Source organism: Brassica napus, chromosome C2 (assembly GCF_020379485.1).
Source record: "Brassica napus cultivar Da-Ae chromosome C2, Da-Ae, whole genome shotgun sequence".
Classification (NCBI taxonomy): Eukaryota; Viridiplantae; Streptophyta; class Magnoliopsida; order Brassicales; family Brassicaceae; genus Brassica; species Brassica napus.
Window position 1 is genome coordinate 14269259 of NC_063445.1, and position 27584 is coordinate 14296842.

At 37.4% G+C, this 27584-nt stretch overlaps 4 protein-coding genes across 5 annotated transcripts; 3 read left to right on the forward strand and 1 right to left on the reverse strand.

Annotated features, from left to right (window-relative positions):
• Positions 1-4218: 4218 nt before the first annotated feature.
• Positions 4219-6549, reverse strand: LOC125581944. Its single transcript, XM_048748205.1, has 2 exons — positions 4711-6549; positions 4219-4602 (listed from the first exon to the last, which is right to left on the reverse strand). The coding sequence occupies exons 1-2, from the start codon at positions 4887-4889 to the stop codon at positions 4557-4559; spliced, it is 225 nt and encodes a 74-aa protein (XP_048604162.1). The 5' UTR covers positions 4890-6549; the 3' UTR covers positions 4219-4556.
• A 131-nt stretch (positions 6550-6680) lies between these two features.
• Positions 6681-9159, forward strand: BNAC02G16100D (O-fucosyltransferase 36). The gene is made up of 3 exons (XM_013786498.3): positions 6681-8155; positions 8236-8485; positions 8705-9159. Exons 1-3 carry the CDS (start codon positions 6981-6983, stop codon positions 8879-8881), a joined length of 1602 nt encoding a protein of 533 aa, XP_013641952.1. The 5' UTR covers positions 6681-6980; the 3' UTR covers positions 8882-9159.
• A 7276-nt stretch (positions 9160-16435) lies between these two features.
• On the forward strand, positions 16436-19270 carry BNAC02G16110D. 2 transcript variants are annotated; one of them, XM_022705342.2, is made up of 5 exons: positions 16436-16774; positions 16850-17089; positions 17166-17247; positions 17342-17420; positions 19031-19270. In XM_022705342.2, the coding sequence occupies exons 1-5, from the start codon at positions 16490-16492 to the stop codon at positions 19092-19094; spliced, it is 750 nt and encodes a 249-aa protein (XP_022561063.1). In that variant the 5' UTR covers positions 16436-16489; the 3' UTR covers positions 19095-19270. The 2 variants fall into 2 exon arrangements, with proteins under 2 accessions (XP_022561063.1, XP_013641951.1); XM_013786497.3 differs by lacking the exon at positions 19031-19270 and adding an exon at positions 17508-17746 and having other exon boundaries at positions 16438-16774.
• Positions 19271-23518: 4248 nt separating this feature from the next.
• Positions 23519-26528, forward strand: LOC106351469 (L-ascorbate oxidase homolog). The gene is made up of 7 exons (XM_013791265.3): positions 23519-23764; positions 23888-23997; positions 24324-24597; positions 24770-24875; positions 24953-25661; positions 25742-25826; positions 26049-26528. The coding sequence occupies exons 1-7, from the start codon at positions 23618-23620 to the stop codon at positions 26265-26267; spliced, it is 1650 nt and encodes a 549-aa protein (XP_013646719.2). The 5' UTR covers positions 23519-23617; the 3' UTR covers positions 26268-26528.
• Positions 26529-27584: the final 1056 nt, after the last annotated feature.

The window sequence follows — 27584 nt, forward strand, 5'->3', positions numbered from 1 at the left end:
TGGTTTCAAAAATATAATAAAATTGTCTTAAATAACTCTAAAACATGTTTCATCCCCTAACTAATATACAAGGTTCAAAATGACCAATCTAATATTTATTAAAGGTAAATAACAATTATATCCATTTATTTAAAGAAAAAAAATATTTTTTAACAAATTGAAACGTTTTGAATTTTATTTTCAAAATTTTCTTTCATTTTGAATGGCAATTTTTTATTTAAAAAGAAGTTTAAGAAGACTTTCCTGAAATGTGTGATTTCTTCCTAAATTTGAATTATATTCATATTTAAGAAAATATTAATGAATGTATATAATATCGTCCTAAGATTTAGGAAAATGTTGATAAATATTTGTAATATTTTCATACAATTTTGGTAAAAATCATAAATGTATATTTAAAATACATTTTAAATGTGTGTTAGGAAAACTTTCATGCATATATATTTAATAATACGTTACTAAATTTGAATTAGATATATTTAGTAAGATATTTTTGAATATGTATAAACTATTCTTAAAGTTGTAGGAAAATATTCTTAAATTTGTATGATATCTTGGTGAATTTAACTTGTATGCCTATTTAGGAATATCATTGAATATATAACATCTTTCTAAAATATATGAAGATATTTTTAAATATGTAATATCTTTATAAAATATAGGAAAACATTTGTAATTGTTGGATAAATTAATATCAAGCTTGTAAATATATACTTAAGAAACAAAATTCTAGTATTTCGAAAGATGCATACACATGTAAGAAGATCTTCCTAAATATACATACAAATTACATAGTTACACATTTATGAATGCATTACTGAATTCAGTATTTTTTTTTTTTACAAATTCAAGAAAATATCGTACACATTCATAAAGGTCTGCTTTAATTTATTTTAAGAAAAACCGTTTTAAAAAAAAAAGCAAAAAAAAAATCTGAATTTCTTTTGAAAACAATATTGGCAAAAATCAAAAAAATATTTTTGATTTTATTATTTTTGAATTTTTAATATTTATTTATTTTCTATATTTAATAAACTATTAAGTAAAATTTTAAATAAAAATTAAATTTTTTTTGTCATCAACATAAAAAGACTCAGTCAAGACTTTGCTAAGAAAGCTGGAAACCGTGTACATGTGAGCAAAATAGGACGGTTGAATCCAAACAACTCTTGTATTTTGAGTCCAGGGTACGTGTGTGATCACGAACATGCTGAAACTTTCCTTTTTCTGTTATATTTCTTTCAAGTAAGTCACAAAAGCAGACCATTCTTCTGATTTTGAAATCATATTTACCAAATGAGAATAACCTGTCGCAAAAGTCACTTGAAATAGTCGAAAAATTTCATACATTCCATCGCCCAGATTAAGGCCTCAAATTCCGCATGCAAGAGTGATTGATTACCTCTTGTATTTCTAGTCCACATTAAACTTTCAAATCTTTCAAGTGTACTAAACCAACATTTATCTTTCCAAGACTTATCCGTAAAGCACTATCTTCCTAACTTTGGGGAGATTTTTCTAGTATCATCTGTATTGGATGATAATTGTGTGTCCATTTGTGGCATTGTCACTTGTGCTTCATTCCATAGGATTGCTTCTGTTTCTGCCAACTGTAAGATATTACGGACATTCTGAAATTTTCTTTTATTTGTTGTATTTCTTTCAAATAAGTTGTAAGAACAGATCATTCTTCTTATTCCAAAACCATATTTTCTAACTGAGAACAATATGTTGTAAAATTAAATTTACTTGGATTTGTCGCATAATTTTTATACATTTCATCATTCAGATTAAAGCCTCAAATTGCGCATACAAGGGTGATTGACTACCTTTTGTATTTCTTGCTCCCATTAAACCTTCACATCCATCAAGTGTACTAAACAACCTTGCCGATAGAATAAATATTTATCATTCCAAAACTCATCCGTACAGCACCATCATCCTAGCCTCGAAATTCTTTGATGGCAAATATTACTCATTCGTTGCTTCCCACTAAAGCACGAACAAGGAGATACTTGGCTGACTTTTGGTTTCCAAGGCGAAGCCAAGATTTTCTAAGGCATCGGGCCTGGGAGTTTTGTTCCTTTAGGATTTGTGTTAGCTTGCAACTCTGGACTTGTCGATCATGTGTTTGGCTAGCACTAAATATCTAGCCATACTGCTTCTTTTGCCAGATATTCTCTCTGCGTTTGGTTAGCAATTAGTTGCAAGTCGTTGTATACCTGAAGGTTTTCTGCTCCCATTTTTTCTAGTTAGGGTGAGTCTAACTTTTAAAGCCTTATACTCGCTTTTATTATTGGTCGTTTTGGAGTTGCATCTTACGGCTCTTGATGACGTGTCTTCTGATGGGAAGATGAGTATGATGCCTACTCATGCCCCTCTCACGTTTTTGGATCCGTCTAGGCGGAGTTTCCATTCCCCTACTTGATTATTATCTTTATGGATGTTTACCTCTTCCTCCACTGCAGGGAGAATAGTTGAGGAGAATTTAGCCATGAAGTCGGCTAGTACTTGCGACTTGATTGTTGTTGCGGGTCTGAATATTATGGCATATTCCCGAGTTATACTGCCCATTTGGACAACCGGCATGATACTTCTGGCTTGTGGAGTATTGCTTTAAAGGGTAGAGATGTTACCACGAAAACAAGTTGAGCCCGAAAATAGGGGTGTAGTTTCCTTGATGCTACGACCAGGGCTAGAGCCAACTTTTCAAGGTGATTGTATCATTTTTCTGCATCAAGGAATGATTTGCTCATGACGTAGTACATCTGGTATTGTCTATTTTCTTTTTCTCGCACTAGGATGGCACTCACTGCATACTCTGATACCGCCAAATAGGGCAACAATATTTCTCCATTATAGAGTTTTGATAGCAGGGGGGCATAGTAAGGTACTCCTTTAACTTAGTGAGACCGTTTTCACACTTCTCAACCCAGTTGAATTATTTTGGCCTCTTGAGGGCTTTGAAGAACGCGTGAGATTTGTCTGATAGTGGTGAGATGAATCTACTTAGGGCTTCCATTCTTAATGATAGTTTATGAACCTATTTTGGGCTCTTTGGTGAAGTGATCACATGGATTTCTCTTATTTGTTCTGAATTAGCCTCGATACCACGATGTGTGACTATGTACCCTAGAAATTTCCAGGAATTTACCCCGAAGGAGCACTTGGACAGATTGAACTTCATGATGTATTTCATCAACGTGGAGAATGCTTGTTGTAGATACATGATATGCTCAAATTACCCCGAAAGCACTCTCTCAAATAAAATGTCAATTGCAATACTTGGGGATCAAATTCACAAGGAGCATGGATAACACAATAGACTTACAATTATTGGTAAAGCTATAAAAGAAATAAAAAGCAGTAAATCAAACAGAACAAAGATATCGCTTCGTAGACATATAGGAAAAATGCTAGAATCAGAGATCTCAAACATGCAATCAAAACTCAGATCAATTGTTGCTAAGGGTTTATTAAGTTCAATCCTAGAATTCGAATTCAGTTATCAGTTGTGTAACTCTCGCCGCGACGAACTGTCTAAGTCTACATCTTCGAAGGCCAACTTTCATAGCGCGACCAATTTTCCTAGACATCCATTAAAATTCATTTAGATATGTTCACTAAGTTATTTAGGACAACTCTTGTTGTGTATAGAAACCTTGCTCTGTAGAATTCAGATCAGAAAATTAGTCACATTTTATTTTTATTCCAATTATCCTAAAATCAAATTTCTAGTTAATTATTCTAAGAACGAACAGTAAGAACAATCATGACGAAGAAGACAATGGATTATCCCAGCGACACAAATCATCTTGGACTTCAACTCTTCTTGCAACTTGTGTCAGGGTGAAAGACAAGGCAAAAAAAATGAGAATTTGATTTACCAATTTACAAAACTAAAAACAGATTTTGATAATGTAGAGAGACATAAAGTATCTCGAGTCCATGATGGGGTATCTCTTAAAATCTGTCCAAGTATTTGTTTATAGCCAAGCATTTTTGTAAATGAAAAAGAGTAAACCTTCTAGCTTCGATGGAGTTTTAGTTTGTTACTGCTGTATTTAAATTTCCCATTTTAGGCGATTTTAGAAGTGGATCCTGAAGTACACGTAAATGTTAAACAAAGATTAAAAAATTATTTGTTTGATCGGTATGTGAATTCAGTTATTCTAGTGATGAGTAGCTAAACTTGCTCCAGGATTTCTACAGAATATGCAATAAACATTCAAATCCTTGAAATTTTCTAAAATAAAAGGAAAAAGAAATATACCATGGATATTTAAAAATCCATATTGAATTCAAGTAAATAAATAGAAACTCGAAGATGTTTCAGAATCTACAAATCCCAGTAAACACTACTTATAGAGGTCTAAACATTAAACAATGAGTCCTGACTCAAAAACAGTGGCAGAGTAAACTAGTTAAAACAGTAAATGTATCAAACTCTACACTGCGGCATTCACAAACAAGTGTATGCATACTATTCTGCAACCCAAACAAACAAAAAACCTCAGAAGATCTAACTTAAAAGAGAGAGAGTGAGAGAGAGAGATCTATGGTTCTCTTGAAGTGATCTTCTGTTTCCTACTTGGATCTCTCCTGGTACAGAAATACACAATCTTGATGTCAAAATACATCTAAAAGAGATTTGGGTGTGGATAAATATCGAATGAAATTTTGATTGTGTAGTGTTTCGATTTCACTTACTTGTTCTGTATAGGACTGTATCGACTTCTTGGGATTCTTCGTAAGCTACCTCCAATAGATTTCTCCATGCTTATCCGCAAATCTATGTGTCCTTCTGTGTGAAACTTGCTGCTAAAGAAAGCTAGCAAAATCAGAAGCAGAGCTACTGAGACCGATCTTGATGGATGTAATCTCTTCATTGGTAATTTCTATTTTTGGTCAATTTTTTATGAGGAATTTTTGAGTAGAGACGTTTTATATAATTAAAGAGAAAGACAAGTTGTAAAGGTTGTTTGCTTTGTATTGTTCGTGAGACTTTTTGAGATCTGATCACGTGAAGTTTTTTCAGATGCTGGGATATTTAATTTTTCATCTTAATTTAGTAGTTTATGGAACGTTCACTGAGCAGAATCCTCATATTCAAACAAGCACATGTATACACGTTGTATCAGCCATGAAAATTATATGTTTATTGTATATCAATATTAGTAGGGGAAAGTTGGAGGTAACATCAACTGTTGTGTTTTGTCTCTATGCTAATTACATTTTTTCCCCCATATACATAATTAGGTGATTCACCCTTGCATAAGCAAGGACATTAATATTTATACTAAATTATAATAGCTGGCTAATAGTATACTTTTATTTGTTTTAAAGTTTTATGGTTCAGTAAGGACATAATCACTACATGGAATTACTTAAGCTCTTTGGTTGTTATTCATCTACGATTTCTTATGAAGCAATTTTTTTGTTGCTGCAGAATGACCATGGTCGATTTTCGACAGTTATAGAAAATCAGATTTTCTATAAATGAATGTAAGCACAGTCATCGATATCATTTTTCCTTCTTCATAATCTCATTGGACTTGTCTCTTATTCGAATAGCTTTTACATGACTGGCATATTGCTTTACATGACTTCACTCATTCATGGTAGAGTTATTCATTGTAGTTCTAGAGTTTTTCTATCCCTTGTTTTTAGCTTTTAACGATTTAACATGGCAATATTTTTTACTAGTGTAATGATGTTTCCTCCAATTAGTCTCTACGTTCTTCGTTACAACCTTTGTGATACACACATGGATAGGAACATCTAAAACATTTTAAAGTTTCGCAAAACCTTAAACATTCTTACCTCTCAACTATGATAAATTAATGTTCCTAAAGTTACATACACTACGACAAAAAATACCATCGATTGAAGAGTGTGCACTATACTTATTTTCTTACACGAGTTAGTATATATGCATGATCTAATTAGACAAGATACTAAGGTGTAAAATGTTCCATTTCTTTGATAAGATTTGCAAGCAAAATAGATCCCTCTCATATTAGGCTTATGATGAAGTTGAAAATCTATCCTAGATGGATTTCTCTGGATATAGCCAAAGAATTTCATTATTCACCAGTTATAGGAACCAATAACCAAATTTCTCAAAAACAAATTCAAAGATCTCCCTATCAGAAAGCTAATAATCATGTTGCATCTAGCAAAGGTATTTTACTCAAATTTGGATACGCCGGTGAAATTTCACAACAATCATTCACCAGATCCTTTGAGAACCTATTTAGAAACCCAAATAACTGATGTCATTCACCTGTATTTTTAACTGGTTTAAGAAAATGAAAATTTAATGAATTAATTCGGAGAAAACCTAGCAATGAGCAATGATAAATAACTGATGTCATTCACCAGATTCCTAGCCATGGGGATATGAGCAATGCTAAATCCAGAGAAACCTTCTCGTATAATCCGGAATGAACTAGTTCGGAAGAAAAGACCGGCCAGACAACTAAGTTAACAGTCATTTCCATAAAATTTTAGCCATATATTTATGTTTGGACAATAGTAATCTATAAATTCGGTAAGCATGATATTGTCCATAGTAATCCTCCCATCTTAGCATGGAGAGCCGAAAGGTTTTTGCAACAGCTTTGCAGTCCAAATTGTTCAATCTCCATACTATCCGTATAGGTCAATCCGATCTGGTCCCTATAGGTCAATCCCCATTTAGTCACACTCTATTTCAAAAGAGTAAGATTACAAAATTTACAATGAGCAGTACAAGTGAAACATGTCAATCATCAAATCATCTAATCAAACACTAATACAGAATAAAACCCGGTATGACTCGTACTGAGTCGTTCTCCTCCACCCACCCACTGGCCACATCAACCGACGAAATTATTATATCTTCTCCTTCACGTTCCAATCTCACTACTTCATTACTCAATGTAGTTGATTTCTCCTGAAAGCAAGGAGCAGAATCTCACGACCTCAGTCTATCTGCAATGGAGCGTAACTCCTCAGACGACGACGAGCATTTGATCCCTCAGAACGACACTCGCAGCCGCCACCTAGAAGATCCGCCATCCTCCTCCTCCTCCTCCGCCACAAACGGCGGATCATCTTTCCAGATCGAAGACATTCTGTCGCGGAGGAAGATCTCGCTCAACAAGCGTTACCTCCTCGCCGCCGTCTCGCTAACTATCTCGATCGGTCTCATCTTCTTATTCACTGATCTCCGTCAGCAATTCTCCAGTTTCAAGGTAGATCCGCTCTGGAGTCGCGTCAAAGAATCCGAGCTCCGCGCGCTCTATCTCCTCAGGCAGCAACAGGTCGAGCTTCTCTCTATCTGGAACGGTACGACGAGTGCGAACTCTTCTGTGAGAGTCGCCGTCGCGAAGCAGATCTCACTGAATAAGGAGATCCAAGAGGCGCTTCTGTCGCCACACAAAACCGGGAACTACTCCGGCTCGGTGGCTAACTTGTACTTGTACGAGAGATGCGTGAAGGTGGATCAGAAGTTGTCAGATCGGAAAACAGTAGAGTGGAAACCGAGATCGGACAAGTTTCTGTTCGCTATATGCCTCTCGGGACAAATGAGCAACCACTTGATTTGCCTAGAGAAGCACATGTTCTTCGCCGCGTTGCTGGATCGGGTTCTTGTGATCCCCAGCTCCAAGTTTGATTACCAGTACGACAGAGTGATTGACATTGAGCGGATTAATACTTGCTTGGGAAGAAACGTTGTCGTTTCTTTCGATCAGTTTAAAAAGAGTCGTCCTCCTCGTATCGACCGTTTCATTTGTTACTTCTCATCGCCGCAGCTTTGCTATGTAGATGATGAGCATATCAAGAAGCTGAAAGGTTTGGGGGTTTCAGTCGAGCGGAAGCTCGAGTCTCCTTGGAGCGAAGATATAAAGAAACCTAGCAAGAGAAATGTGGATGAGGTGCAGAGAAGTTTCAAGTCTGATGATGATGTGATCGCAATTGGGGATGTTTTCTATGCTGATATGGAGCAGGATTGGGTGATGCAGCCAGGTGGACCTATTAACCACAAATGCAAGACGTTGATTGAACCCAATAAGCTTATTTTGCTGACCGCACAGCGATTCATACAGACCTTCTTGGGAAACAATTTCATCGCGCTTCATTTCCGTCGACATGGGTTCCTCAAATTTTGGTATGGCTTTTTCATCTTTGCTTATAAGGGGGCATTGCAGGTTAGTCATATTTAAAATTGAAAATATATTTCATTCGCAGCAATGCAAAAGCGCCAAGTTGCTTCTATCCGATTCCACAAGCTGCGGAGTGTATTGCGAGGATGGTCGAAAGATCCAACGGTGCAGTAATCTATCTTTCAACAGATGCTGCAGAAAGTGAAACAAGTCTCCTTCAGTCACTTGTTGTGGTCGATGGAAAAATTGTGCCACTTGTCAAACGTCCACCGCGTAATTCAGCTGAGAAATGGGACGCATTGTTATATCGGCATGGTATAGAGGATGACTCTCAGGTATGAATCTCACTGTTTCTACAATTTGTCTACGGTTAAAAAAACCATAACTCTTGAAATGCTGTTCGCTTTAAACTTGGTTCTGTGCGGTCTGAATTTGGTAAGTGAACTAAAATGTTTATTATAGAAGACTAGACAATGCCTAATGATGTATCAAACTTTGCATGTTACCATCTTCATGAGTCATAGACCGGTAATTTTTTTATTGTAAATGCGTAGGTGGATGCAATGCTGGATAAAACAATATGTGCCATGTCCAGCGTCTTCATTGGAGCCTCTGGATCGACGTTCACGGAGGATATCTTGAGGCTAAGGAAAGATTGGGGGACGTCTTCTATGTGCGATGAGTACCTATGTCGAGGGGAAGAACCAAACTTCATAGCAGAAGATGAATAAGTAAAGCATACATTTTTTTCTTACGAACTTGTTTTATTCCCACATTCCATTGTTCTCTTATTCTAGTTGAGTCGTATTTAGTTAGAGAAATCCGATTTTGGATACTTTTTTCCATTTTTATTTTTTTCCATGATGGTGTGGAGATAACAGTGTGAATCGATAGAAGAAAGAGCCTCGGTTTCTCGACAAGTGATACATATTACATAAAGTTGTCTCAATCCAAATGTATCGTTTTTGTCTCTCTTCAAGCAATAAAAGTTTGAAATTTGCATTTTAAAGACTTGAGTCACTATAAAATTGTTCTTTTCCACCGCTGCCTTTACTACTGGAGAATTTTTCCTTAGATCATCGTTTCAACATTTAGAGTCTTCACTTTTGCTTTTGATTTTGTAACTTGTATGAGGACTGTTGGTATCTAAACCGAATTTAGTTTAGACGGAATCTGAACCAAATGACCTTAGTCGAAATTTAACCATAGCATCCTTAAATCAAACGAACCTAACTAAAAGCAAACATAGTTTACCCAAACTAGAGAAAAAACTATACATTTTTTTCCCACACTTCTTAAACAGTTATAATATAGCCTATAGGGTGCGACTCTTGTCAATGTTGTCATGTCCATATGTCAGATGAACCATATATCCATATGTCAAACAAACATCCATATACCTCGTTCTGTCGTTATAAAGCCGCAAGCTTCACTTCTTTAACATCAGATAGAGTCACAAGCCATCCAAGTATCTGGACGGCAGACGCAGAACCAGATCATTGCATCCTTCGACTGAGTTCCTGATACGTTTTAGGTATCAAATGTAAGAGAACAATGGAATCAAAGAAAAGAGTACGTTGTTATTGATCAAAACGAGTACAAAGTGAGTTTTTCTCAGGAGTTTCTCTCTCTCCATGCAAAAAATGATCAAACAACTTGATAATTTTCTCTAACAACCTCATTCCTTATTTATAAGCCATTACCCCCACACAACTTGCTTAGACGACACCCCATGTGCAGCTCGTAACCGTTTGTACAGGTCATCAGCTCATTATTCTTCTTCTAGAACCTGCCCATCCATTCCAACACTTCTGGGCCAAATGTCAGTCGCTCCGCTCAGGCCTTGTAGGCCTTGCGCTTGTACTGAAACATAAGAGGAGGATGGATTGTGTCCCACATATCAATACCCGCCTCATCGAAATTGACCTTGTCCTCAAGGTCAAAACGCTCCTTGATCGCTGACTTCCACTTCCAAGTACTTTCATGTTGAGGTAGCCCCTTCCATTTGATCAGAAGCTCTTCTTGACCTGAACTGGTGTTAGTTCGATTCGACAAGACGCGCTCAGGTTCCACCAACATCTCACCTTCACTTGTAAGTTGTGGTGGGATCGGAATGAAATCCTCAGGTTCCCCCACTGATTTCTTCAACTGCGAGATGTGAAAAGTGGCATGGATCTTAGAGTCCTCTGGTAACTTGAAGCGATAGGCCACCTTACCAATGCGAGCCTCAATCTCAAACTGTCCGTAGAATCGTGCACACAGTTTCTCATTCAACCTCCTTGCCAACGGCTTCTGTCTGTACGGACGAAGCTTGACATACACCAACTCCCCCACGTTAAACTCAATCTCTCTACGACTCTTGTCGGCCCTCTGTTTCATAACCTGCTGCGCATGGTGCAAGTGCTCCTTTAGCAAGTGTAAAATGGCATCTCTGTCTTTTAACTGATTCTCCAGTTCAGCGTTGACAGTCGACCCATTTTCATACTTGATAAGCGAGGGTGGATCGCGCCCGTAGAGAGCACGAAATGGGGTCATCTTCAGCGTAGAGTGATATGATGAATTGTAGCTGAGTTCTGCCCAAGCTAAATACGACGCCCATGTCTTGGGCTTCTCACTCGCAAAGCACCTCAAATAGGTCTCCATGCCGCGATTAGTCACCTCCGTTTGGCCATCAGATTGAGGATGATAGGCGGTACTAAAGCAGAGACGCGTTCCTGACAAGCGGAACAAATCCTTCCAAAAGAGGCTTGTAAAGACCTTATCTCTGTCAGATACAATAGTACGAGGGAACCCGTGGAGCTTGACGATCTCCTGTATGAAAATCACCGCAACATCCGTAGCAGTATAAGGGTGACTGAGCCCCACAAAGTGGCTGTACTTAGTCAACCTGTCCACAACCACCAGCACCGAGTTCACTCCCTTCGATCGTGGAAGGCCTTCGACAAAATCCATCGAGATGTCCTCCCACACCTTCTCCGGAATATGTAAAGGTTGCATCAACCCTCCCGGAGCTAAGGTTGAATACTTCTGTCGTTGGCAGATTTGACAAGAAGCGATGAACCTCCGAATATCAGTCATCATACCCACCCAATAAAATAACTCTGCAATCCTCTTCTGTGTTTTAACCACTCCACCATGACCTCCCATCTTACCGTCATGATACTCTCGCATGATAACACCCACCAACGAAGATCCTTTTGGAATTACTAACTTCCCGTTTCTCAGCAACCTCCCTTGTACCACTGAGAACTCTGGCTGTGATTGAGGATCTTGTTTCCACACGTGAATGATCTCCTGCAACTCCGGATCCTTATCAACTTCACTGGAAATTTCTTCCAATTGCAACGCGGTAGATACAGAGACAACGTATAACTCTTTCACTTCAACCTTTCGAGAGAGAGCATCAGCTGCCTTGTTGTCTAGTCCCGGTTTGTAGACAATGTCGAAAACCCAAAAGCTTAGTAAGCCAGCGTTGATACTTAAGATTCACTTCTCTCTGCTCCATGAGAAAACACAGGCTCTTTTGATCAGTCTGAACCACAAATTTACACCCCAAGAGGTAGTGACGCCATTTCTGGATCGCAAAGACAATGGCCATCAACTCGCGCTCCTAAACTGATTTGAGGCGTTGTCTGTCAGTGAGTGCTTGACTGAAGTATGCGATGGGTCGTTGGTTCTGCATCAGCACCGCTCCCAACCCTATCCCCGATGCGTCTGATTCAACCACAAACTGCACATCAAAATCCGGCATGGCTAGCACCGGAACGGTCGTCATAGCTGTCTGCAAGGATTGAAATGCGGCAGTGGCCTCCTTACTCCACAAGAATTGATCCTTTTGCAGCAACCATGTAAGTGGTCTGGCTATACTCTCGTAGTGTTTAACGAACTTACGGTAATAACCAGTAAGACCAAGGAAACCCCGTAGCTCCTTGACCGTTCTAGGCTCAGGCCAGTCCAGCATCGCTCGCACCTTCTCGCCATCTACTGCAACGCCCGAGCCTGAGATGACGTGCCCCAAATACTCCACTTGTCTACTGCCAAATTGGCACTTCTTGCGGTTAGCATACAACTTCTGCTCAGCCAACACGCGTAACGCCTGCTCCAAATGATCCTTGTGCTCCTCTTCCGTCTTGCTATAGACCAAGATGTCGTCAAAAACACCAAGACGAACCGCCGCAGGAAAGGACGAAACACTTGGTTCATGAGCGACTGGAATGTGGCTGGCGCATTGGAGAGACCAAAAGGCATTACAAGGAACTCGTAATGCCCGTCGTGAGTGCAGAAAGCCGTCTTGGGAACATCCTCCTTCTTCACCAAGATCTGATGATAACCGGAACATAGGTCGAGTTTAGAAAAGACTTGTGCTCCGTGAAGTTCATCCAAGAGTTGGTCTATCATGGGAATCGGAAACTTGTCTGCCACGGTGACTCGGTTCAATGTTCGATAATCAACACAGAATCTCCAGCTGCCATCTTTCTTCTTTACTAGCAACACCGGACTTGAGAAGGGACTCCCACTCTCTTGAATGATTCCCGCAGCCAACATTGACCCAATTTGCTTCTCGATCTCCGCCTTTTGTATCTGAGGGTAGCGAAAGGGCCTGACGCTGACAGGTTTTGCTCCCTCCTCGAGCACAATGCCATGCTCCTTCCCTCGTGAAGGAGGTAACCCCGTCGGTTCTTCAAAGACCCGTGAGTACTGAGACAACAGGTCCTCCATAGGCCCCTGAAGTTGTACTGACAAGGCGATCTCGTCCTTCTGTAGTCCCCCAAACTCCACTATCATACCTTCTCCCTCCTTCCCAATTGCCTTCCACAGAGATTTAAGCGAGACATTGGCGGAGTGGAGATCAAATTCCCCTTGTATGAGAACCCACCTCTCATCCAACCAAACCTTCATTTGCTGCAACTTCCAGTTAACCCGCATCTCCCCCAAAGTATCAAGCCATTGTAGCCCCAAAATGATGTCGGAGATGCCAAGCTCCAATGGCAAGAAACTCGTCTCAATGTCGCAAGTAGGTAGTTTCAGCTCCACCCCTTCGATAATACCACGCCCATGAACCTTCATTCCTCCAGCTACCAACACTTCGTAGCGTGATGTATCGTTAGTGGACAGCCCCAACTTCGCCACTAACTTCTCTGAGAGGAAGTTGTGGGAAGCGCCACTATCGATAAGCACCACCACCGTTTCATCACCAATACTCCCTCGTAACTTCATTTTGCGCGGAGAGGTCAAGCCCACCACCGAATTGATCGACACCTCCGCCACTACCGCCTCGACTTCGTCCTCAACCACCTCCTCTACCAACTCGCGCGGCTCCTCAGTCAACTCCGTTTCTGTTCCATTCGCGTGAGTCACCAAAACAGTGAACTCTGGTTTCGCGCAAAGATGATTGCGATGAAACTTCTCATCGCACTTGAAACAGAGACCTTCAGTGATCCATTTCTCCACCTCCTCCGGTGTTAAGCGTCGGAAAGGCGGTTTCAATCTCCCGTGAGTCGTCGTACCCTTTCCAGCCCCTTTCGCATTAGGGTTTGTCTGGGCCGGAATGGGCTTGGGCTTATTTGGGCCAAAACCTCCATAACTGGGCTTCATCGTGACACCAGATTGGCCCCCGTTATTGGGTTTGCTACCCTTACCCGTTGCCGGTTCCTCCTCGGTGGACCAGTCCTCCACCTTCTTGGCCATCTCCATCATCTCCTGGAGCCCCCGTGGCTCAAACATCTTCACTCCAGCTCGAATCTTCGACTTCAATCCCACCATAAATGCCAGCTCCAACACCTCTTCGCTCAACTCCGGGGCGTTCATGGCTAAGTTTTTGAAATCGCGACAGTAATCTCGAACAGATCCAGTCTGCCGGAGTGTCAACAACCTTTCCCCCGCCGATGTGTCTCGGTTGGTGGAGTATTGTTCTAACACCCGGAGCTTCATCTGACTCCAACTCCGAAAAGGGTTTCGTTCTCGCTCCCAACTATACCACAACAAGGTGTCACCGTCAAAACAAGTTCTGACGTGACGCAGCTTCTCCTCCTCCGAGTATTCCGCCACCTCAAAGTACTGCTCCACCTTCAATACCCAAATATCCGCTCTTTCGCCTTCGAACACGGGTAACTCCAACCTCCGAGTTAGCGATCGATCTCGCCCTCCGTACGTTCCCTCCGAGTACTCAGATCTGCGACGCGAGGATCGTCGGTTTTCAGAACGCTCCTCTCGCGCGGTGATCGGCGACTGATCCACCAACTGACTCAGCTCGCCGGTCTCTGGATCACCCTTTCGCGCGATCGAACCCTCCGTGCGTTCATCGTCACCCACGATCTGCTTCCCGCGAGCCTTCTCGAGTAACCTCTGCTTCGCGTCTTCCTTCTCCTTCATCTTCGCCTCCCAACGGCCAAACACGTTGGTCATCTGGGTCTGCATCGTCTGTAGTGTCTGTTCGATGGAGTCAACCCGTCCTCGAGTCTGCTCCATCTCCGTCACTACGAGTTTGCTCATCTGCTGTTGGATCTGCTCTATATTCACCTTCGGATCGAATTTTTTTGGTGCCATTTCCCTCGGATCGCAAGGCTCTGATACCAAATTGATACGTTTTAGGTATCAAAGATAAAAGAACAATGGAATCAAAGAAAAGAGTACGTTGTTATTGATCAAAACGATTACAAAGTGAGTTTTTATTAGGAGTTTCTCTCTCTTCCCATGCAAAAGATGATTAAACAACTTGATAATCTTCTCTAACAACCTTATTCCTTATTTATAAGCCACTACCCCACGCAACTTGCTTACGCATGAGACGACACCCCATGTGCAGCTCGTAACCGTTTGTACAGGTCATCAGCTCTTTATTCTTCTTCTAGAACCTGCCCATCCATTCTAACACTTCTGGGCCAAATGTCAGTCGCTCCGCTCAGGCTTTGTGGGCTTTGCGCTTGTACTGAAACATAAGAGGAGGATGGATTGTGTCCCACGTATCAGTTCCTTTCTGTAGCCCATCAGTAAGCGTTTCATTTGAGAGAAACTCTATGGTCAACACTTTCTATACATCGTGTAGAGTGCATCACTTCCTCCATAAACCAGAGTTAAAATCGTATACTTCATACGAAAATTTGGTTTGCTTTCCTTGGCCATTGTAGTAACAATGATAAATCTCAAAAAATTGTGGCTGACATGATTTCACCTGTATGATCAAATTAACTTTCAAGATATTCTCTCAATTAAGAGGATCACTGTATTGTTTAAAGATTAAATCCACATAAACTTTATGGTTCACATCTTTCGAAAATTTATTTAGACTCTTGTACGTATAGTATCTTTATAAAATATAGATACTGAATTTAGGAAGGTATTCCGAAAACTCTAAGGGTTCGACTGGAGACCATTCTAGAAACAAGAGGAACTAATAGAAAAAGAACGTAAATGAATAAAATTGCAGGAATGAAAAGGAATGGTTGTTCCTTCTCAAATTTAACAAGGAATATTTTTGTTCTTTATTTCTTTACAAAAAAAAGAATGGTAGAGAATGAGAAGAAAAATTTATTCCTTGTGAATGGTGATATTTTTATGAACATTAGAGAATGCATTATTCCTCGCCGTTCTCTGGTCACCATTCATACCCTAAAAAAATATTATACATATTTAAGAATATCTTACTAAACATACTTCTAATTCAACTTCAGTTGATATTCATAAATATATATTTATGAATATCTTACTCAATACATATTTAAGAATGTCTTTTAAATACATATTTATGAAAGTTTTTAAGATTTTATGAAAATATTATATATAGTTAAGGTTTTGTAAACTCAAATTCAGGAAGACATTGTATATATATTCATGAAACTCTTTCTAAATATCTTGTAAGAAAAATTGTCTTTACAAGAAGAAGTTATCGAAAAAAATTCTAAGAACAGTTTCAAAAAAAAAAAAAAAATCAAAACTACTTTGTTTTATACATTAATCGAGCAATAACATCATTGTCATGTACATTAATAAAAATTTGGTCAATTTGATTCTTGAGTGCTAGTTTGTGAAAAAAAAATTGTAATAGGATTATTTCATGCCAGTTCTCAAAAATTCTATTTTATTTATTTTTTGTGTAATTTTGTGATAAAAAGGAGTTTTGTTTTTGTAATATGCAAGAGTGCTTTCTAGATGTTATCAAGTGTCTGTATACTGAAAACTAATTAATCCTAAATGTTGCTGGGCCAATCATGGGCTTCATAATAAAGTTGGATTTCTTCTAATTTGTTTAATTTTTTTTGTTAAATGTTTCAAGGAAGTGGTATTTACTAGAAGAAAAGAAAACAAAATCTGATAGAACTCCTGACCAAGAAAAAATAAAGATGTCAAACGAAACCCTGGAAGATGAAAAAGGGCAATCCGATGGCAAAATCTGTAATAATCAACGAACAGAGCCGTCTCAGGAATGGGAGACCATGGCTCAAGCCTGGGTCGCCGCCTTCCCCGAGGCCAAGTCCGTGGTAAGCGCCAGTGAAGTCGAGACTTGGATCGGCTCCAACTTCGAATCCCTGCCGGCGGATCTCCGTCAGAGGCCCCTCTCCGACCTCGTCGACCGTTTCCTCTCCATGCAACAGTACATGAGACAAACAGCATCTGAACAGAACGAGGTACGTGTCTCTTCTTGATGAATTGGAATGTGTTTATGATTTATCTGATGTTTGTTCTTCTTCTTAACGAAACAGCTAGAGAGCCAAGCTGATCAACATCCGGCTCGGTTTCAGAGGACTGACCAGTGGTTACCAGTGTATTCGTGGTTAGAATCTCTGGATAGTGGAGAGCTGGTGAAATCGAAGGATATCTCTGAGTGGCTCGATGCGAATCCAGAGGTCAAAGAAGAGCTGTCTTCGAGGCATTCTCGTTATCATTTGACTCATTATGTCAAAAAATGCCATCTCAAGATACTTAAAAGAAAGGAGAAGAAGGTAAAAAGCAAAACTCTCTTTGCAATTTTCTTCATTTGTTTTTCATCTGTTTTCGACTTGCTTGCATTTGAATCAGGGATTGATCCGCCTTAGTAGAGAAACTGCAATGGAGGTTCACAAAGAATTTGGGGAGAAACACCATAATGCCACACTTTCTGGTATAGAAACGCTTTCTGTAATTGTTTTATTTATGATTGTTTTAGATTCAAAGGGCTCTTTGTTAGTGATGTAGTGTCATTCTTAATGTTTTAGCTGATCCCATGAGCAATATACCAAAAGACAGTGACCTCTACCGTACAAAACTTAAAGAAGCTAAACGCAGATTCGAGATGTGAGTCGGATTTCTCAACACTTTCTGTGTAATAAACAGCCAACTCATTTTAAGGTTATACTAATGTTTGTTTTACGCATCATCCAGCTTGGTCGAGCTCGAGAAGAAACTAGCTCCGCATTTTTCAAGGCCTCGGATACCCAACACATGAACTTATCTACCTACTTCTTTGTAGAGTCAGTCAGAAGCTGGTTTCGAACACTTCCTTTTGATTGACTTTGTACGTCTGTTATCTGCTTTTGGTCTTGTAGAACTGTTAATGAAATGTTAAGGTCATGTAGCTGTATGGAGTTTTGTTTGAATGTATGTTGGTGCAGTTCAGTAAACCGTAACTTGTAACCTTTTTTAGACCTAAGATCCTGCCAAAGACATTATATAGGCACAACGACGAGAGAGAGAGAGAGAGAGGAGAGGGAGAGATATGCTCACAATGAGCTGTAAAACGATGTTTGCCTCTTTAATTTTCATTAAATGTTGTTCACAGCCTAAAAAAACATACTGTGTTTTAAGGAAAGAGGAAGCTTGAAGGAAAGAGGAAAAGTATATATGACTGTTGCGACTCGTTTAGTTATTTTTGAAAGACAAATAGAATAAAATATAAAAAACATTCTTAAGAAGAATTTAAACATATATACTTATATCTTTAAATATATATATTAATTATATTATATTAGAAACAAAGTCCATACCTTTTTTAAAAAATTCTTTTAAAGTATGTAAAATAGTAAATTTATACAAAATATATATTACATTTAGATTAATAGGATTTAATATTTCGACGTTGATTAAAGTAATTTTTTAAAACAAATGTTATTTCAGGAATTACATTATGTAATACAAAAAATATATATTAACCATTTACACATAAAATAAAGTGTTACTATAGGGTTGATTGGTAAGTGCTGTGACTTTTATTTTTTGGCTTTAGAATAATAGCTGTAGATTTATTTGCTGTAACTATTTTTGATGTAACTTTGTAAAACACTATTTTTTTTGTTCTAGAAATAAAGTTCTCTACAGCTTTTTTTTTTGGATTTTCAAAGATATTTTTGATGTAGCTTTTTAAAAGAAAGAAAAACATGATTGGTTGACATGCATCGCTTTAAACTAAATTTTGGTTTTCTACGGCATAACATCTGCAGCCACAACCAGTCACCCCCTATATGGTATATATTATAGTGCAGTAAGACCAAAAGATTCTTACTCATGTATATTTTATTTATCTTAAACGTTTGATTAGACATCTTTGAATCAGTGATTCGTAAGGAACCTTAACGTCTGTAGATTTGAATATAGTATACCATATGAGGAGCATATTATTTTTTTGTGAAGCCGTATGAATTATGTTTTATGCTTGTGATTAATGTGTTCACAAGTAGTTTATACAGTATATAATCTGCTTTCTATACGACTACTTTGGAATTGCAGCTCATCGAAAGATAGTTAAGGCGTTCTCTACCTTCAACCACGATCATCAACTGATGCTCCTGACATAAACAAAGAGAAATGGATTTGAGTCGGATTTCTCAACACTTTCTGTGTAGTAAACATAAACTTATTTAACCATTCATTTGAAGGTTATACTAATGTTTGTTTTACGCATCATCCAGCTTGGTTGAGCTCGAGAAGAAACTAGCTCCGCATTTTACAAGGCCTCGAATAGCCAACACATGAACTTATCGACCTACGTACTTCTGTGTAGAGTCAATCAGAAGCTGGTTTCAAACACTTTCTTTTTGATTGACTTTGTACGTCTGTTATCTGCTTTTGGTGTTGTAGAACTGTTTGTGAAATGGTAAGGTCATGTAGCTGTATGGAGTTTTGTTTGAATGTATGTTGGTGCAGTGCAGTAAACCGTAACTTGTAACCTTTTCTAGACCTAAGATCCTGCCAAAGACATTATGTAGGCACAGCACCTGTCTTGACTTTCACAAGGCTGGAAGCAAAATAAGAAAAAATAGGCTGCCACCATGAATCGAACATAAGCCCCTTAATACACTGTTAAGTAAACCACTACACTAAAGATGGTTCATTGAAATAAAGGCCGATATTTGTTAATAATATAGAAGGCCGGAAGCCAATGATTCTGTGGCTTCCCCTCAAGGCCTAGGCACAACGACGAGAGAGAGGGAGAGATATGCACACAACGAGCTGTAAAACGATGTTTGCCTCTTTAATTTTCATTAAATGTTGCTCACAGCCTAAAACATACTGTATTTTAAGGAAAGAGGAAGTATATGATTGTTGCGACTTGTTTAGTTATTTTCAAGGACAAATAGAATAAAATATAAAAACATTCTTAAGAAGAATTTTTTTTTGTAAACGTTAGATTTATTATGATATTACAATTATGAAAAAGATTATGTTAAATATCTCTTGTAAGTCTTTCCTCCGTACTTTGCATAATTGTTTAATAAATTGTTTTTTCCGGGAATTGAAAACTGGACCTGCTGGTGTAGAAGTATTAATGAACCCTTAGTCAAACCATTGGAACTAAAACTTCCACAAAGTCCATAACTTTTTAAAATTATTCTTTTAAAGTATGTAAAATAGTAAATTATACAAATTTTATATTACATTTAGATTAATAGGATTTAGTATTTCGAAGTTGATTAAAGTATTTTTTTAAAACGAATGTTATTTGAGGAATTACATTATGTAATACAAAAAATATATATTAACCATTTACACATAAAATAAAATGTTACTATATGTTATATATTATAGTGCAGTAAGACCAAAATAGTCTTACTCATGTATATTTTATTTATCTTCAACGTTTGATTAGACATCTTTGAATCAGTGATTCATAAGGAACCTTAACGTCTTTGTAAATTTGAATATAGTATACCATATAAGGAGCATATTATTTTTTTGTGAAGCCATATGAATTATGTTTTATGCTTGTGATTAATGTTTTCACAAGTAGTTTATACAGTATATAATCTGCTTTCTATACGACTACTTTGGAATTGCATCTCATCGAAAAATAGTTAAGGCGTTCTCTACCTTCAACCACGATCATCAACTGATGCTGCCGTAATCGATATAGTGCATCCAGTTTCCTCATATATAGATGCTATGATTTTCTCTTTGTTGTATTATACTTATCATTTGCTACTATATAATGTATGTTTAACTCTTTTCCCACCCCATGTACTGATGACTGAAACTAAAGTATCTATTTATCACTGAAGTTATTTTTGTTGACGTTAAGCATTTCAATGTCAGCATTAAAGGCTACATATCTTCTTTTTAACCCTTCATGTTTTATTGAAATGGTGAGCACTATGTATTGATTGACATGTTCTATATGTTTTGTATATTGACCAATGTATTGAATCGTATACACATTGCATTATAGTTTGGGTGAATGTTTTTGGTACTACGTATAATACAGTATAGTAATGTAGGTGCTGTACTAAGTAATTTACATGACATATACAACTCATCACATTTGAATGTTAAATTATGCAATATTTTTAGGTGGACTATACTGTTTCTGATATAGTATAGCTTGCCATGTTTTTATTGGAACTATGTTTTCAGTCGGTCAGTCTGCCGCTTTAAGTTACACATATCGCAAAGGATTGGTGTTTAAGGATATTTTATTTATATGTCAACAAAGGAGAAAGCATGCAGACACAATTATGTACATCATAATCATCATACTATTTATGGATGCATAAGGTTGGTTGGCTGTGACAGTTTTGGTGGACTATCATATTTCTGATATCTTAATAGTTTTCGGGTTTGTAAGGAATTATGTTTCAAACTGTCCGCTTAAGTTACACATATCACCAATGACTGACGCTTGAGGGAATTTCATTTATATGTCAACGAAAGAGAAGACATAAATGCTCAACTATGTATATCATCATTTTCATCATTAGAAATATGGAAATTCAATCTGGACATCAAATTAAATACCCAAATGGTTAATGTTTCTATATATATATATCTGAAAAAACTAAAACTAGATAGAAACAAAATAAAAAACACCCAGGACCTCGTAGTCCAGTGGTATCCTCCTTGGGGAGGGGAGGTGACCGGTTCGACTCGCGGGGAGGGGGAGGCGTGTCCAGGGCCCGTAAGAAGGTACAGACAAAGGCTGGCGCCGGGCCTAGGTGGTGGGCCGCAAGGTCAACACCTGGTTAAAAAAAAAAAAAAAAACAAAATAAAAAACTGCACGGAAGAGTCACATAGCTGCAAAATATATATACAAAAAGAAGACCACGTGCGCACGCTATTCCACCAACTACTGCAACATATCCAACTGATAAGAAACGCTTTCCTTGGACTGCTCGACTGAACCCGAAGTCCAGGAACCTTGAGTAACTATGCCGGAGTACATGGAAAATGGTACCCCTAAGTAGGCCTGAGACTTATTATCCGAGATCCGGATTCGATCCGAGATCCGCTCCGGATCCGTTCCGAAAATAAGATATTCGGGGTGCCCGGATCCGAATCCGGATAGTAAAATTTTGGATCCGTGCAAACCGAATCCGGATCTGGATATCATAATTTTTAGGTCCGGATATCCGGATCCGGATCCGTGTTTTTAAAATACATTAAATTTTAAAATTTTATTAATATTTATATTTGATATATTAATATTTATACATGAATTAATCTTATAATATTATATTTTAGATTTTACAATATTATAAACATATATAAATATATTTATAAATATTTAATTTATGTATTATATTAAAAAAATTAGTATTTTTTGTTAAAAAATTTATTTTTAATTATTTTGACGGATCCGGATATCCGCGGATAATAGAATATCGAGACGGATAACCCGGATATCCGGAAACCAAGAATCCGGATCCGGATATTAAATCCACGGATCCGACGGATCCGGATCCGGATACCCTAAATTTCCCGGATATCCGGATCCGTCCCAGGGCTACCCCTAAGGTAACAATTCCCAATCATGTTTCTAAATGGTTTGCAAAATCAGAAAGAGTATATGACTACGGTCATAGCATGTAACTTTCTATTATAATAAAATAATATTTAAAAAAAGGCCATGTTACCTAAATTATATTATATATCTAAAATATTAGTTATATTAAGTTTTCAAATAAGCATATATCTAAAATTTAATATATAGACCAAAACTATGTTTATATATATATATATATATGCTCAAATTATTCTTCAGGATACGCTCTCAAATAAAAAGTTTACTGTAGCACTTAAGGTCAAATCAACAAAAACTCTAATATTGCACAATAGAATTTCAATTTCGAATAAAGCTAGACCATATAAGATGGAATGCAGTAAATGAGTTGGTCTCTCTAATTTATCCTTGGGTGCATACATGCTCAACTAATTTCTCGGTGGGTTCACTGGGTCTCTCTCTTTGTCTACCTGTTTATCATCATTCTCTACCGATGAGTGGATTTCACCACCACACCTTTTTCAATGAAAGGAGATGTTTCCTCGGACTCGTTGCCGAGCTTTGACTTTAGCTCCATTGCCTTTTTGTCTTCTTGTGTAAAGGTCTCTGTGGGGCCGGAAGAGGAAATCGAAATCGAGAATATTTATGTTTTTCTCGTTAGTGAAACCTGGTTTTCAACGTCACATTTTGTGACTATCTTTCTGTTGTCCAACTCCGTCGTGAAGACTATATTGACGCATTCAAGCTCTTTCTCGAATTTGATGTCAACTTCTTTTGAAGAAGTATCCTTTGTATCTTATGTTGTTGTAGTTTATGGTTTTTATCAAAGAAGATGGATAACTCCCTCTACCTATTTTGTTGAAACAAGTTGATGAGTAGTGAAAGTAAGTTCCAAAGAAAAAAAGAATAAGATTACATGGCAACTAAGCTGAGCTGGCTCTTCTCATTAACTTTGAATACTTAATCTGACATGGATAGTTTAAATGGCTTTTGATTAAATCCTATTTGTATTTTCTTTGTCTTTAGTTTACAAAAAAATAAACTATTCATAGCATGAGAATAAGGTTTGATGAAATTTCTAGATGATAAAAAAAAAAAGCATGAGAATAAGCTAGTTGAATGAATTACGGAATTAGCTTATTGGAAAGATTTCAGACTTTCAATACGTCACCGAATCCTTTAGTTGGGTTGTTACAAACTTCAAGCTATTTCTTCCAACGTTTGTTTCTTGTCCTTTCTCGCTACCAAAGTTTCATCAGGATCTAAGGCAGCTACGAGATCGACTATGGCGTGGTGGCCTGACGGCGGTTTTTTTATGATGATGATGATGACCATCATTTCTTTTGTTCAAGCCGAAGATTCCAACCGCTTCTTCGACTTGAGGGTCACTTACGGCAATGTCTCTGTGAATAAGTACGTTCCTCCAACACGGGTACATTTTCAACAATATGGCTACTTCTGTGTTCGTAGTATATATGTGTGTGTATTTATTTATTTATTTTTGAATGAATGTAAAATTTATTTATTTAAAATACACATGCATATCGACATGCAGGTAATTCTAATAAACGGAAAATTTCCCGGACCGGAGCTTTACGTAGTCACCAATGATAATTTGATCATCAATGTTCACAATGATCTAGACGAGCCTTTTCTTTTGTCTTGGTATCTATTTCTTTACATCTTTAGTTTCACCTTTTCGTAAACATAATTTGAACCCGATTCATATGAAATATTTCTACATTCATTTAAAAAGCAATGCAATTTTATTATATATATATATGTATATATATATATATATATATATATATATGCATGTATAGAACTTATAAGTTATGTTAGAAGAAGGCCATTTGCATATGTTGTCGTTTCTTCCCAGTCTTTTTATTTTTGTTGGGTAATATTAGACGTCAATGTTTCATCCTAATTAAAGTATCAAAAAAAATATATCATAAATATAATAAACACCAAAAATGTTTTCATAAATGGAGGAACGGCTTGCATCTAAAGAGAAACTCTTACCAAGATGGAGTGTATGGGACGACTTGTCCAATCCCACCTGGAAAGAATTACACTTATGCCTTCCATCTCGGAGACCAGATCGGAAGTTTCTTCTACTTCCCTTCGCTGGCCGTTCAAAAAGCCGCCGGTGGTTTTGGTGCCATCCGTATCCTCAGTCGCCCTGGCATTCCCGTCCCTTTCCCGCAACCAGCCGGAGACTTCACCCTCCTCATCGGGGATTGGTATACTGGGAAAGACCACAAGGTTTATATCTTAATTATTAACTTATCATGTTTGCTTAGCACAACGGCTGCCTCAAGATTATTGTGGGTTTACATGGCGATTTTTAATTTTATTTTTGGATTCACATTGGATTTCTAGACCTTTTTATTAAATAATGTTTGTTTTTTAAAAGTATTACTAATCCCACACGTAGGATTTAAAGGCACGTTTGGATGGAGGACGCATGATACCTAGGCCTTCTAGTGTTTTGACCAATGGCAATGGAGACACCGCCTCTACTTCTTTAACTGTCGACAAAGGTTAATCTTTAAAACTCCAAACTCTAATATGTTTGTTACAAAGAAGAGCATTTTCGCGATCTCATCACTTTTAACAGGTAAAACGTACAGATTCAGAATATCAAATGTGGGGCTTCAACTGTCCCTAAACTTCGAAATATTAGGTCATATGTTGAAGCTCGTTGAGGTCGAGGGAACCTACACAATCCAAACCAAGTTCACTTCACTCGACATTCACGTTGGTCAATCTTACTCTGTCCTGGTCACCATGGACCAGCCTCCCCAAAACTATTCGATTGTCGTGGGGACGAGATTCACTGACACACGATCTACGAATATAATTATTCTTCACTACTCCAACTCCAAAAGCTCTAAATTTGTCCCTAATAGACAACCTGACAATGACATAGACTTTTCGATTAAACAGGCTCGGTCCATTAAGACTAACCTGACTGCCTCCAGGCAAAGGCAAGATGCTCAGGGCTCATACCATTATGGTCGAATCAAGATTTCCAGGACATTAATACTTGAAAGCTCAGCAGGCGTTGTGAACAGGAAGCAACGATATGCCATAAATGGCGTATCATTCGTTCCTGCTGATACTCCACTGAAGCTAGCAGATTACTTTAAGATCAAAGGTGTTTTCAAAGTAGGAAGCATCCCAGATAAGCCTGGAAGAGCAGGGATCAGACTAGAAACAGCAGTGATGGGAGTAAACCACAAGGATTTTCTTGAGATCGTCTTTCAAAACCGCGAGAAGTTCGTCCAGACTTACCATCTCGATGGATACAACTTCTGGGTTGTCGGGTGAGAACAATAACTTAATCATACAGTATGGTAATCATATTAAGCCTTGAAGGTCATTGACGTATGTGACTTCTCAACAGGATTGGTAATCGATGGTCTACATGGTCACAGGCGAGCAGAGGAGGGTATAACCTCAGGGATGCTATTTCTCGCTCCACTACTCAGGTGACGTGAACTCTCTCCATATATCTATACATTTTTGGAATTTGTTGTCAATAGATTTTATGCAAACTCATACAATTCCCCGTGGGGCATGTACCCTCCCAGCTGAAATTCACATTAGAGGATCTAAGCAGCAGACCCTTTTGGTATTCCTAAATAGTACCACAAGACTGGAATTATTCACTTGGTTCTTAATTAATGTTGGAAATGTGTATATTATTATAGGTCTATCCAAAATCTTGGACAGCTATATATGTGGCTTTAGATAATGTGGGGATGTGGAATTTCAGAAGTGAGTTTTGGGCAAGACAATACTTAGGTCAACAATTCTACTTCCGAGTTCACTCTCCGGCTAACTCTACCAGAGATGAATATCCTTTGCCTAAAAATGCTTTGTTGTGTGGTCGAGCCTCAAACAGACACAGGCGCGACTTCATACCCTAGCTCCTATTGACATGATGCCGTTCATATCAATCTTGAATGAATTAACCAATATATTTTAATAAGTAATATAATATATCCACACCAAAAGATAAAAGGTACTCCTATAAGCTTCAAAGTAGCTCCTGACTATACACTTCAAAAACAATTCACGAAATGTTTGTAATCCTTCTTTATGTATAATATATTTTGATCCATGCTTTTATTAAGAGTATTTGTTTAGTTGATCAGATTTTATCAAATAAAAAATTAATTTTATAAATAGTTTATCTGTTTTATGTTTTGTACATATGATTCATATTTAAAATGTGCGTATAAAATTTATATTAGCTTTTTTCAGTGAACTAAGTTTTTGGCAGAATTCAGACATATGCCATGTGTAAATTTTTATTCTAATTCAGTTATTTAAATTTTAATAGAAAATAATTATTATTACACCTAGATTCTCTCATTCTAATTCATCGCTACTAACTAGAAGAAGTTTCAGGAGAAATTTAGATTTCAATTTAAAATTTATAAATAAAAATATTTTTTTTTGAAATGTCAAATATATGTAAGGTGCTAACCGTATTATAACACGTAGGGGTGGAAAAAAAAAACCGAACCGAACCGAGTCAAACCGAACCAACCGAAATGAAACCGATTCAAATCGAACCAAAGTCTATTTCAAACCATTCGGTTGAAGATTTTCCCAACCCGGATGGTTTAGTTCGGTTCGGTTTTAAACCAAACCGAATCAAGAAACCGATGTGTTTTTGTAATTATTTAAATTAAAAATATTAGTAATACAAATATACTAAAATTCTAATAGTAAACCACATATTTTTCATTTTTCATTCATTAACATATATTCTTCTAACCTAATATGTAATTCTAGTTTGAAATGTTCTGTTTGCAATTCTAGTAAGTGAAAAGAATATACTAGGTCTATGATAAAGGAATCATGTGTTTAGAGTAGCAAAGATATAAATACATACTTGTATTTGTGTATAACATATACTAGTTATTGATTTATTGCAGTGTTTTTGATGATATCACATGGAAGATAATTCATTGCAGGCTTTTTAATTTTAATGCTATAAGAGACATTACTAATGATGTTGTTTTTTTTACTTTAGTTAACTTTCATTTGTTTTAATTCTTATATACTTTTTGTGACTTCTTAAAGGTTTTTGCTTCAGTTTTATATAGAATTTAGTTCACATAGTTTATGTTTAATAATTTATGTTTTAAAACATAATTTCTCTTAGAATAATTAAACTAAGAAGAATCTAATTAAACCGATCCAAAAACAAATCAAACCAAACCAAACCGAATACA

Excerpts from the sequence above, each read along its gene's own strand:
- BNAC02G16100D (XM_013786498.3), top strand. The coding sequence starts at position 6,981 with ATGGAGCGTAACTCCTCAGACGACGACGAGCATTTGATCCCTCAGAAC. Across the intron at positions 8,156-8,235 it reads CATGGGTTCCTCAAATTTTG|CAATGCAAAAGCGCCAAGTT; the intron begins GTATGGCTTTTT and ends TTTCATTCGCAG. Across the intron at positions 8,486-8,704 it reads GTATAGAGGATGACTCTCAG|GTGGATGCAATGCTGGATAA; the intron begins GTATGAATCTCA and ends GTAAATGCGTAG.
- LOC125581944 (XM_048748205.1), bottom strand. The coding sequence starts at position 4,889 with ATGAAGAGATTACATCCATCAAGATCGGTCTCAGTAGCTCTGCTTCTG. Across the intron at positions 4,603-4,710 it reads TACAGTCCTATACAGAACAA|GAGAGATCCAAGTAGGAAAC; the intron begins GTAAGTGAAATC and ends TTTCTGTACCAG.
- BNAC02G16110D (XM_022705342.2), top strand. The coding sequence starts at position 16,490 with ATGTCAAACGAAACCCTGGAAGATGAAAAAGGGCAATCCGATGGCAAA. Across the intron at positions 16,775-16,849 it reads CAGCATCTGAACAGAACGAG|CTAGAGAGCCAAGCTGATCA; the intron begins GTACGTGTCTCT and ends TTAACGAAACAG. Across the intron at positions 17,421-19,030 it reads GCTAAACGCAGATTCGAGAT|CTTGGTTGAGCTCGAGAAGA; the intron begins GTGAGTCGGATT and ends CGCATCATCCAG.
- LOC106351469 (XM_013791265.3), top strand. The coding sequence starts at position 23,618 with ATGGCGTGGTGGCCTGACGGCGGTTTTTTTATGATGATGATGATGACC. Across the intron at positions 25,662-25,741 it reads TACAACTTCTGGGTTGTCGG|GATTGGTAATCGATGGTCTA; the intron begins GTGAGAACAATA and ends ACTTCTCAACAG. Across the intron at positions 25,827-26,048 it reads TTTCTCGCTCCACTACTCAG|GTCTATCCAAAATCTTGGAC; the intron begins GTGACGTGAACT and ends ATATTATTATAG.